The 12,559-nt window shown below is 49.4% G+C and overlaps 1 protein-coding gene across 2 annotated transcripts in view; it reads left to right on the forward strand.

Annotated features, from left to right (window-relative positions):
- The window catches only part of LOC26534064 (WD repeat-containing protein 6), a 28,834-nt gene extending 16,771 nt beyond the window's left edge, over nucleotides 1-12,063 (forward strand). For both annotated transcript variants that reach the window (XM_033382210.1, XM_033382211.1), the window contains one exon: nucleotides 5,306-12,063. In XM_033382210.1, coding sequence (XP_033238101.1) covers nucleotides 5,306-5,544 — 239 coding nt within the window. In that variant the 3' untranslated portion in view covers nucleotides 5,545-12,063. The remainder of the gene's footprint in view (nucleotides 1-5,305) is intronic.
- The last annotated feature ends 496 nt before the right edge of the window (nucleotides 12,064-12,559 follow it).

The raw sequence follows: 12,559 nt of genomic DNA on the forward strand, positions 1-12,559 counted from the left end.
AAAGAGTCCTCTTCAAAAACTCCCTCTCTTTACCAGTAAAGGTTTCTTCGGGAGTACCACAGGGCAGCCATCTAGGCCCCTTACTCTTCACACTCTTTATTAATGACTTGCCTTCAGTAATAACATACTCTCGAGTACTTATGTATGCGGATGATGTTAAACTCTGTGTCCAGTACAAGGACATTTCATTTCATTCTCGCTTGCAATCCGATCTCAATAGCTTTCAGTCATGGTGTTGTGCAAACTTGTTACACCTTAATGCCTCGAAATGCAAAGTTATGACATTTCATCGTTCTAACCCTTTGTTGGCTCCCTACACCCTATTTGGGGGTTCTCTTGAGAGAATTACCCTGGTGGATGATCTGGGTGTTATGTTAGACCCCAAGTTTAAGTTTTCCGAACACATTTCTACCATGGTAAATAAGGCCATGGGCATGCTTGGGTTTATAGTAATTTGACGACCCCTATATAACAAAGACTCTCTATACCTCGCTTGTTCGTCCGATCTTAGAATACGGCTCCTGTGTATGGTGCCCTCAGTACAAAGTACACCAGGACCGTATAGAATCAGTACAGAAAAACTTTTTACTCTTTGCTCTGCGGGGCCTTAACTGGGATGCGGGTGTAAGACTCCCATCTTACTCTAGTAGACTATTATTAGTAAACCTCCCATCCTTAGTTAACCGTAGAAAAATGCTTGGTGTGATATTTATGCACAACTTGATCAGGGGTGACATAGACAGCCCTGATCTGTTGAGCCGCATAAACTTCACGATTCCTATTAGACTGACTAGAAACTTTATACCGTTGTTCCTTCCACTTTGTAGATCGAATTATTCCTTGCATGAACCGTTTAGGGTCTTATGCTCGGACTATAATTTCCTCTACCATATTATATCCTCCACTAATTCTCTTCCTCTTATTAAATTACTAATCCTTACACACCTTTCTAGTAATTAGTAATTGTAGTGGTATTTGTATTTTGTATTTTATTGCATGCTTAATTTCTTAATAAGTTTAGTGCTAATTTTCCTCGAAGGTTAGTCTAATATCTATCTTTCTTGCATGCTCGCGTTTGGTTCGGCTACGCACCGCGCGTCATGCGGCAGCGCCCCTCGGTCGGTTGGGCGGGAGGAGGGCTGCGTTTTGCCTGGGATCCGCGCGTAACAGCCTTCTGCTGGTGTCACACGGGCCACTTGACGGTGCAGTAATTGCATCGCCTCTTGTTAGATGCAGTCATTGCATGTCAACGTCCAATAATAATGCCAAAGTGCCCATAACTGCAGTACTTGTGGGGACCGACACCACACGCTCCTGCACCGTGGCACTCCAATCGCCCGTGATTCCACCTCCCCAGTCGTACCGAGTCCAAGTTCTTCCGACGCGCCACCCAGCGTTCAGAATTATTTCGCCTCCGGCCAAAGAGCTGTCCTTCTGGGAACTGCAATCATTAATATTTGCCACCTGGGGACAAATTTCCGCGCCCGCGCTCTAATCGACCCCGGATCCGAGGCAAGGTTTATCACGGAACGTCTTTTTAACATAATCAAGTTGCCGTTCCGACTCATCCAGGCACAAGTCTCGGGAATCAATCGTACAGTATCCGCTCAATCCACGAAGATCTGTCATTTTGCCAAACGCCACGGCCTATGTTCTGCCGGAACTGGCGGGTCACCTGCCATCCTATCCGATTTCGCAAACTTCGTTTCGAGACCTGCCGGGCCTTGCATGGGCAGACCCGACCTTCCACGAGAGTTCACAAATAGATGTCCTGATTGGAGCGGATATCCTTCCGTCCATCCTGTTAAGCGGCTCATAGACCAACATCTGTGGCTCTCTCCTCGGGCAGGAAACCATTTTCAGGTGGGTACTTACCGGCCAAGTGCCCAATACTGTACAAAGCAGTATTTCATCCTTCTCTACGCAAGTTTCGAACGAGCTAGAGGCTCCCTTAGACCAGCTTCTTACCAAGTTTTGGGAGGTGGAGACACTACCGGTGAAAATCGTAGGCGAGTCGGATGCCTACTGCGAAAGCCATTTCCTCCGAACCACTTCGAGAACGTCGAACGGAAAGTACGTTGTCGCATTGCCGTTCCGTGACCCAGATCGTCTCTGATCCGATCTGGGGTATTCAAGATCGATTGCCCTGACTCGGTTTCTGAGGAACGAAAATCGTTTAACAAGAGACTCTACCTTACAAGCGCAATACGACTCCGTGATCCAAGAATACCTAGACCTTGATCACATGACAGAAGTTCCTCCGATTCATGGGTCCTCAACCTACTACCTGCCGCACCACGCTATCTTCAAGCCTGATAGCACCACCACGAAAGTCCGCGTTGTATTTAACGCATCCAGCCCGTCCACTAACGGTATCAGCTTGAATGATCTTCTGCACCCCGGCCCTGTTTTTAGGGCCTTCAGATCCTGAAGTGGCGCTACTACCTGTACGTCTTCAATGCTGACATCACCAAGATGTATCGGCAGATTTGGGTAGATCCGAAGCACACCCCCTTCCAGCGAATATTGTTTCGCAACAAGGAGGGCGAGATACGCGACTATGAGTTGCAAACTGTTACCTTTGAGGTCAATTGTGCTCCCTTTCTCGCCATCCAGGCGTTGCAACGGCTTGCAGACGATGTCCAGTCCCGATTCCCGAGAGCCAGTCACTTCATTCGGTCCTGTATGTATGTCGACGACGTCCTAGCGGGAGCAGACTCTCCCACTGAGGCTCAACTAGCTATCCGCGAGTTACAGGCCGCCCTGCCTGGTTTCCACTGAGAAAATGGACGTCCAACCACAAGGATATCCTGACTACCATTCCGAATGACCATCTCCTTCACACCGACTTCCTTGAAATCGAGGCAGAAAGCACAGCGAAGACTTTCGGAATTCGCTGGAAGGCGACAACAGACGATTTCTTCTTCGTTCCGCCAGAACTGGCATCTACGGCATCCCATACCAAGCGAGCGGTGCTTTCCCAGATAGCAATGTTGTTCGACCCTGCGGGCTGGTTGGCTCCTTTCATTGTCTGGTCAAAGATCTTCATGCAAGAGATCTGGTTGCAAGAAGTGAGATGGGACGAAGATCTTCCGACTGAGATGCGTCAGCGCTGGATGAGTTTTCTGCAGAGCTACTCCGCTCTCGACCAGATCCGCATTCCAAGGTGAATTGGCTCCGAACCATCTGTAAGGGTCGAGCATCACGGATTTTGCGATGCCTCCGAAAAGGCGTACGGTGCGGCGATCTACGTACGCATCGAGACTCACCCCCTGGTCAAGGTGCAGTTGCTCACCGCGAAAACACGAGTCGCACCCGTTAAGACTGTATCGCTCCCCCGGTTAGAGCTATGCGGCGCCTTGCTACTGTCCGAAATGGCGACGGCTATCCTGCCAAATATGCCAAGCGCACCTACAACCTGTTACTTCTGGACAGATTCAGCTATAGTACTGTCCTGGCTGAAAAAGCCTGCTTGCCACTGGACTACCTTCGTGGCCAACCGAGTGACCAGAATTCCCCAAGCCACCGAGGTCGAGAATTTTGTCACATTCCGTCCGCACGAAATCCCGCCGACCTCGCCAGCAGGGGCGTATCCTTACCAAGAGAGAACCAACTCTGGTGGCACGGAACAGCGTGGTTGCAAGGGCCCCAGCATCAATGGCCAGCCCAAGGCGGGGACGATCCCGCTATATAACCCTCGAGCAACGTGGGATGAAGGTTCACTTTGCACCGAGCCCATCCGAAGACTTCCTCGATCGGTTCTCCAATCTGGAGAGAGCCCTGCGAGTCCATGCTTATGTCCTTCGCTTCACAAAACGCTGCCGGAAGCTGGTCACCGGACAAGAGGACCACCTTGCAAGCGAATACATTACCGCAGCTGAGCGCACTCTTATCCTAGAGACTCAGCGCAGGGAATACTCCCAAGAGTATCACTGCCTAAGCGAGAAGCGGCCAGTGCCAAGGTCAAGTTCTATCCTGAATTTGAACCCGTTTCTAGACCAACATGGGCTTATAAGAGCATGTGGCCGTATCGCAACTTCTACCTTTCTGAAGTACGACGAACGGCATCCCATTATTCTGCCGTACCGCTGCCGGCTTTCCCGCCTTCTCGCGCAATTCACCCACCGGATAACTCTTCATGGCGGGAACCAACTAATGGTGCGACTTATCCGATCCAAGTTCTGGATTCCCAAGGTTCAGAAACTCATGACGGGGGTGGTAAACTCCTGCAATGTATGCGTCATCCACAGACAAGTTGCAAGCCCAAATGATGGGTGATCTTCCTACGGAACGAACGTCCTTTTCCAGACCGTTCACGCACACCGGAATTTACTACGCGGGTCCCTTCGAAATACGCAATTACACAGGAAGAGCGTGCCTGATAACCAAGGGGTATGTGTGTGTGATCGTGTGTTTTTCCACGAAGGCGATCCATTTGGAGCCCACGTCGGATCTCACGACCTAGAAATTTCTTGCAGCCTTCGCTCGTTTCGTCGCACGACGAGGGTGTCCGCAGCGCATTCACTCCGACAATGGCAAAACTTTCGTTGGTGCCGCCAAGGTGCTTTCCCGTGAATTCCTAGAAGCATTCAAGGGCTCGATAACTGGTGCGTACAGCCATCACCGGGTTTCGTGGCGTTTTATCCCACCAGGAGCTCCACACATGGGAGGTCTGCGGGAAGCCGGGGTGAAGAGTTTTAAAACTGTCTTCTACAAAGCCACGTCCATTCGGAAGTACACTTTCGAAGAGCTTTCCACGCTTCTCGTAAAGATCGAAGCACGCCTGAATTCCAGGCCGCTCTCACCGATGTCCGAAGATCCAACTGAGTTTCTGGCCCTTACTCCCGGGCACTTCCTTACCGGGGGACCCTTGATGTCTACGGCCGAACCCGAAATAAAGGGTGACCTTAAATCAATAATCAATCGATGGCAGCATTTAAAGGCCCTCACCCAACAGTTTTGCCAGCGGTGGAAAGAGGAATACCTCAAAGAGCTCCACAAGCGCACTAAGTGGCAGACGCCGACGCCAAACCTCCAGGTTGGGGATATGGTTGTCGTCAAAGAAGACAACCTGCCCTCCAATGAATGGCGGCTCGGGAGAGTCCAGTCCGTGTATCCCGGCGCTGACGATAGAGTCCGTGTGGTAGATATCCTTACTGCCCGCGGGGTCCTTAAAAGGCCTGTTGTAAAGGTCGTTCTCCTCCCAGTAGAACGCCCTAGTTCCGTCCAACAATAACGCGACTGTACCTTCCAAAGCTCCAAGTTTCATTACTAATACTTCTTCGACCACTTTCCTTCCTCCTAGTTCATCGTATCCAGACATGGCCACACGCTACTCCACATATCCGCGCCTCGCTGTCCAGCCCGCTCAGCCTCGGAAATACAGTCGACAGCTACATCGGCCCACGCCGGACGCCGCCCTCTTCGTCCAGCCCCGGCTGCACCACCGCCATCTACGCCTGCTCACGCCGAGCGCCGTCCTCGTCGGCCCGTAATCCGACCGGTCGTAGGAACCGCGACCTCATCGTTTTCGAGTCCAGCTGAACGCCGTCCCCGTCACCCCGTGAACCGCCCCGTCGTAGGAGCCCCGGCGCCCTCCGTAAGCTCCCTTCTACAACATAAGAGCCTCAATATCCTCCCGACGGCGCTGGTGGTCCTGGATATGGGCTCGAGGGATTTCGAAACGGGCGCGCTCATCGACCCATGTACGCCGGTGAGCAGCATTGACGACTCATTGGCCTCCGCCTTCAAGCTACCTACTACGCGCGTCGGCAACGAGAAGGTGTGCACCGCGGTCATTCGTACCAAGACGGGCGACTTCCGACTGGAAGCCATCCTGAAGGTCGAGCCCCGTTTGCGACCTTTGAGCGATACGATCCGGGCTCGATTTGACGATCTGAAGCTCGCAGATGCGCAATTCCATCGACCAGCCACCATCTCTCTGGTCTTAGGCGCCGACGTCTACCCGAAAGTGACAACCCGGGTTCCTGGCACGCGAGGACGGCCTTCCTGTGGCCATGAGCACGGTGTTCGGATGGATCGTATCCGGTGCATGCACGCAGCGATAGACACCGATTGGGCTTTGCATCCTGCAGGGGAGGGGGGGGGGGAAGGATGTTCAGGCTAGCAGCAGATGAGTGCCGCGCACTGTGCCCACTTCGTGCGCTCCGGTCCCTACTCGCTCTCGCGCGCTCGGAGGGGCGATCGGGAGAGTTTACGACCCACGATCCACACGGCGCTCAAGCCACTAGCCACTAGACACTAGTTTAGTGTCGTTTCAACCCCCGTTTCAAACGCACGATCTACCCCCGAAATAAATACCACAAAGCATCACGGCATTTTCTTTACTTGCGATGGCTACAGGAGGTTTCACTTCATCATCCATATCGTCATTGGAGACTGGAGCTTCGTCCGCCCCCCTACAAACACTTGGAGAACCAGGGAGGCTTGGACGATACAGGTACAGTGATATCTGGAACAAATGTATTAAGGGAGGAGTAAGTAAAGCTATAAAACGAGCTAACAGTTGCATCTTTGTTCGGTAATGAATAAAGAAACGACCAATCAACACGTGAGAGATGTAGATCTAAATCGATAAAATTTGTTTTGCGAAAACATTTTATGTGACAAGGAGCCATGGAACTGTCAGCACAACCAGATCGGGTACACTCAAGGGATATCGACAAAGTTGGATGGTAAGGATCTTCAGGTAATGATATTGGGCTTGCTCTGGTTACCGTAGCAGGAGAAGCATCCTTAACAAACATGAGGTCAAGAAGTCTGTCCCTAATGTTTTTAACGGCATTAATATGGTCAAGGCAAATATCCGTTAGCCCATTTGTGACGCCCAGCACCAGGAAGACCCAGCGCCGGCGCCACAAACACAACAAAACATTAGAAACACCGAGTAGAAACCCTGAAGACTAATTATACTAGAAACACCAAGAAACGCAATGAAGACTAAACTATAAGTATTAGTAGAATAAGTAGAACATAAGAGACAATACATGAAGACCTGCCCTATAAGGAGAAAAGAAATAAACAGAAAAAGAACAAACAATAAGAAAAAACCGAAAGAAACATTAAGCCAACCACAGCTGACCAGCCCAAGTATGACCATTCCCCAAACACCAACGGGCACACTATCAGCTGATCCGCACAAACGCGTTAGGGACACATCAGCACAACGCGCTAGGGACATGCCGTACGGATCAGCTGCTTTTCGGAAATAAAAAGGGCTCCGACAGAGCGATCAGCATCAGTTCGGCTCCGGCCAGTGGAGAGGTAAGCATCAGTAGCAGCCACCAGCAGCCCCAGCGATCCTCCCATCCTCCTCGGAGCGCATTTACACCCTTCGCAACATTTATTCTCCTCGGAGCGCATTTACCCTCCGCAACATTCTTCTCCACGGAGCGCATTAGACCTCAGCGCCCTCAACCCACACCGACCAGAAGACTACCAGGACCCGCACGCAACCATCCGCCACGTGCGGCCAACCCGAAGGACGACCCCGAAGGAAGAGCCAGAAGAAAAAAAACCCGCGCACCTACCAACTTTGTACCCTTTAAGAACAATAAAAATAACTCTATCTCTTTTATTACCGCTCAAGCCCCGCCTTATTCTTGAACCACGAGACTCTCTTTCAGCTACCACACCCAGAGATCAAACCAATTTCTGTGGAACCCGGCGCGACGAGCATACCCCGGCCGAAGCGTCGTCACAGTGGCGCCCGAGCAGGTTGTGGTAGCATAAGAAGCATAATCTCAAAGGTCAAGATGGCAAAACAATGGATAAACCAAGCAACGAAACTGGAGTTACAGAACTATTGTGAGGAATTCGGATTGGAGAAACTGGACGGACTAGAGACCCAAAGGAAACAACTACTACAATTTTCGGAGAGAACAGACCTCCCAATACATATTCGAGAGAGGCTAGAATAACTAGCAAATACCCAAACATGAGGAAAAAGCCCGAGAACCAAGAGCCCAAGGCAACAATCACCAAAAGGAGTACCCCAAAATTCAACAATGGAAGAGAGCCAAGGGGAGACCAGTACAGGCAGGAAGAAATCGCTATTTCCAAAACAGATAAAGAAAGGATCACCAGAAGCAGTAGCGATAATAGAAAAAATACGCAAGTGGGACCTGATCTTTTCAGGAAACGGAAGGCTGCTAGAATTCCTGAGCAGGATGGAGGAATTAGCAGAAACCTACGGTGTAGAACCGGACCACCTCGTATTCGCAATGCCGGTAATCCTGGAAGAAAACGCGCTAGACTGGTGGCATACAAAGCCAGCGCCAGTCATATCATGGGAGGAAGCAAAGGTCGGACTAAAAAAAACTTCTTATCCCCCCGATACCAAGAGGAGCTTGCAAAACAAGTGTCAGAGCGTAAACAAGCGGAAACAGAACCAGTTCGAGACTATATCCAAGAAATAAGGAAATTAATGAAGTTCGGAACCTACACAGAGCAGGAAAAACTGGAAATAATATACCAGAACTGCCGGCTGCCGCTGAAACTATACGTGAAGAGGAGAGAATTCCAAAAGCTGTCGTAATTCATTATCATCGCAGAAGAATTCGAAAAAATAGAGACAGATGCAGGACTCTCCAAGACTACAGGTCGCCAATGGAATTACCCACAAAACGACCAACCAGCATGGCAAAGAACCCAATACCGACAAAGAAGATGTCAAAGATGTGAAAACTATGGGCACGAGGCCCGAACTTGCAGCAGGAAACCCGTACTGTACTGCTGGACCTGCAACAAACAAGGAGTACGTACAATAGACTGCTGCAGAAAACAACCGGAAAACACACAGGGCGCAGGACCAACCCGCGAATCTCCTGTGGCCCAGAACCAGCTGAGCGGGACAACACACAACTAATATTTAACAAAAACCAACTTTTAGGACGTGCCAGGATTGGATCAAAACTGATGGAAGTAATCATCGATACAGGGGCAACAAGATGCATGATAAACGAAAGGGCGGCCGAAAAACTAAAAGGAGAAGGTATCGAAGGAGTGGAAAGCAGATTAATCCTTCTCGCGGATGAAAGCACTCGGAGAACAACACGAAGAATCCAAATAACAGTAGAACTAGGGGAAAAAGAAACCACCCAATCATTCCTAATCATGACAGGGGTACCAGACACCCCTAGGAATGGAATTCTTAAATGATGCAGGCACGTCAATAACGTGCGGAGAAGCCACAATAAACTTCAACGGGGAACCAAACCCAAAGAGAGAGGAGGAAAGCGCAAGATATTCAGTAACAGAGCGAACGGACGAGGAAATCGAAAAATGGATTACAACGGAGGTACAGAAATCCAACACTCTTGAAGGGGTGAGCAATATTATGAAAAATCGGAGATTTCTGAAAGATGACAGACCAGTCAAACAGAGGTATTACCCAAGAAATCCAGCGCAAATGGAAATCATCAACAAAGAGATCAGCGAACTCATAAAGCAAGATCTAATAGAACCATCACACAGCCCATACAGCTCACCGATTGTCCTCATAAAAAAGAAAACTGGAGATTGGAGGGTCTGCGTGGACTACCGACTGTTAAACGAAAAATCAGAGAAGGATGCATACCCATTACCACGGAAGGACTTTATTCTAAATCAGCGTAAAGAGGCTAAATACATTAGCACGCTCGACTTAAAGTCAGGGTATTGGAAAATCCCAATGGCAAAACAGAGCCGACACTACACAGCCTTTACAGCTCCCGGGCGAGGATTGTACCAATGGAAGGTCATGCCATTCGGGCTCACAACAGCACCTGCTACGTTCCAAAGAGCCCTAGACTCGGTAATCGGACCGGACATGGAACCATTCGCTTTCGCATACCTAGACGACATAATCGAAATTGGGCGGAAGATGCGGACGGAGAACATGTAATTTCCTACGCAAGCCGCAAGCTCAAAAGCGAGGAAACCAAATACTCCGCAACGGAAAAAGAATCTACTACTGGGGTATACACAAGATGAGGATGTACCTAGAAGGCTATCAATTTAATGTAATAACAGACCACCTAGCCCTCAAATGTTTAAATTCCATCGAAAGCCCATCCGGACGAGTAGCAAGATGGGCATTGGGACTGCAACCATTTTCATTCGAAATACGATATCGAAAAGGCAAGTTGAACGCAGTGGCGGACGGACTCTCCCGCAGACCACGCGAAGAAACCCGAATAGCACAAATCGTAGAATGCGCTTGGTATCAAACCAAATGGAACCAAGTAGTGATGACACCAAAAGAAGCTACGGATTATACCATAAAACACGGAAGATTATACCGACACATACCAAGCCCAACCGACGAAGACGATCAACCCTGGAAACTGTGCGTGCCAAAACAAGAGAGAAAATCACACAAACCCAGCAGCCGGACATCTCGGGATCCGACGCACAAAAATCAGAATAAGGCAGCGATACCTTTGGCCAGGGCTAAGCAGAGACGTAACACGATTCTTACGAACATGCGAAAGCTGCCAAAAATTTAAGGTATCGCAACAAGCAGCGGCAGGCAAAATGCTGACCAAAATCGCAAACGCACCATGGGAAACAATATGCGTCGATTTCGTGGGACCACTCTCAAGATCGCCGGACGGCAACACCGCACTAATCGTGTTTATCGATAAAAATTTACAAGCAGAAAAACGAGACAGGTAATGAAAACGTGGGGCACCACCCAACAATTCACGGCACCATACACACCACAAGAAAATCCAACCGAACGAGCGAACCGAACACTAAAGACGATGATCGCACAATTCGCGGGAGGAAAACACAACAAATGGGACGAACAACTACCAGAACTAACCCTAGCGATAAATAGCAGCAAGTCAGAGGCAACAGGGTTTAGTCCAGCATACTGATATTCGGGAGAGAACTTAGATTGCCGGGCAAGCTATTCGACGAGGTAACACTAGGGTCAGGTTTTAACAATCAAACAAACCAAGAAAGCACCGACAAACGAAAACAAACAGAAACATAAGCCAGGCAAAACATGGAAGAAGCAGCAGCAAAACAGGCAAGACATTACAATTTGCGAAGCGAGCATGGAAGCCAAAAAAGGGGACCTGGTATGGGTACGAACGCACCCACTATCGAAAAAGATCGACAAAACAACAACTCGAACTAACCTCACCAGTGATTACAACAGTACAAGATACGACAACGATAAAAAAACTACGAGCACACGTCTCACAACTAAAACCAGCAAAAATAGAGGAAGCAAACACAATAAGGATGCCATCTCTCTACCTTTTCAGAAAGATGGAAAATAATGAAAATAAATTCAACATTTCGGCCCGGAAATTTAAGGAAAGGATGGCACAGGCCAGCCACAAAAACCGAGCGGCAATACTACTATCGGCCGCCCCCCCAAACAGCTCACGGATGAAAGTATCAGGAACAAAAGTGTCAGCACCCAGGAAGACAGCAACAAACAAAACGATGGAAACCACGGCAGGACAGCGCGAGACACAAGGAGAACCAGAAGAAACACACAAGGAAGTAATCCCCACAAGGAAGAGGATCAGCTGGGCGAACCAGGCCAACCAACAGGAACAAATGGCACAAAGAGTCAGCAAACAACAAGGCACGGAACTTTCCTGGGCAGAACAAGTAGAAGTCGAAGAATCGGACAGGGAAGTGCTGGACCTAAGCCCCGAGTGGCAAACACCAGAACCGGGACCATGCAAGCGCAGCCAGAGGGGAAGCATCCCGAGGGAATGGAAAATAAAAATAATAATAAGAAAAAAAATCAAAGCGAAACTCGAAGACCGCTCGAAACACACGCAAAGACGCTTCAAACTATGGAACGAGGAACAGGAGGTGTGCTGGGTCAAGATCGGCCGAACGGGAGATGTCCGCATCGGTACCTGGCTCCGAGCGACCCAAGGAAAGACAACCGAACACGCCACACTGGGAAAGGAGGGCGGAGTGTGACGCCCAGCACCAGGAAGACCCAGCGCCGGCGCCACAAACACAACAAAACATTAGAAACACCGAGAAGAAACCCTGAAGACTAATTATACTAGAAACACCAAGAAACGCAATGAAGACTAAACTATAAGTATTAGTAGAATAAGTAGAACATAAGAGACAATACATGAAGACCTGTTCTATAAGAAGAAAAGAAATAAACAGAAAAAGAACAAACAATAAGAAAAAACCGAAAGAAACATAAAACCAACCACAGCTGACCAGCCGAAGTGTGACCATTCTCCAAACACCAACGGGCACACTATCAGCTGATCCGCGCAAACGCGTTAGGGACACATCAGCACAACGCGCTAGGGACATGCCGTACGGATCAGCTGCTTTTCGGAAATAAAAAGGGCTCCGACAGAGCGATCAGCATCAGTTCGGCTCCGGCCAGTGGAGAGGTAAGCATCAGTAGCAGCCACCAGCAGCCCCAGCGATCCTCCCATCCTCCTCGGAGCGCATTTACCCTCCGCAACATTTATTCTCCTCGGAGCGCATTCACCCTCCGCAACATTTATTCTCCTCGGAGCGCATTTACCCTCCGCAACATTATTTCTCCTCT

The sequence above is a fragment of the Drosophila pseudoobscura genome, chromosome X (assembly GCF_009870125.1).
Source record: "Drosophila pseudoobscura strain MV-25-SWS-2005 chromosome X, UCI_Dpse_MV25, whole genome shotgun sequence".
Lineage (NCBI taxonomy): Eukaryota > Metazoa > Arthropoda > Insecta > Diptera > Drosophilidae > Drosophila > Drosophila pseudoobscura.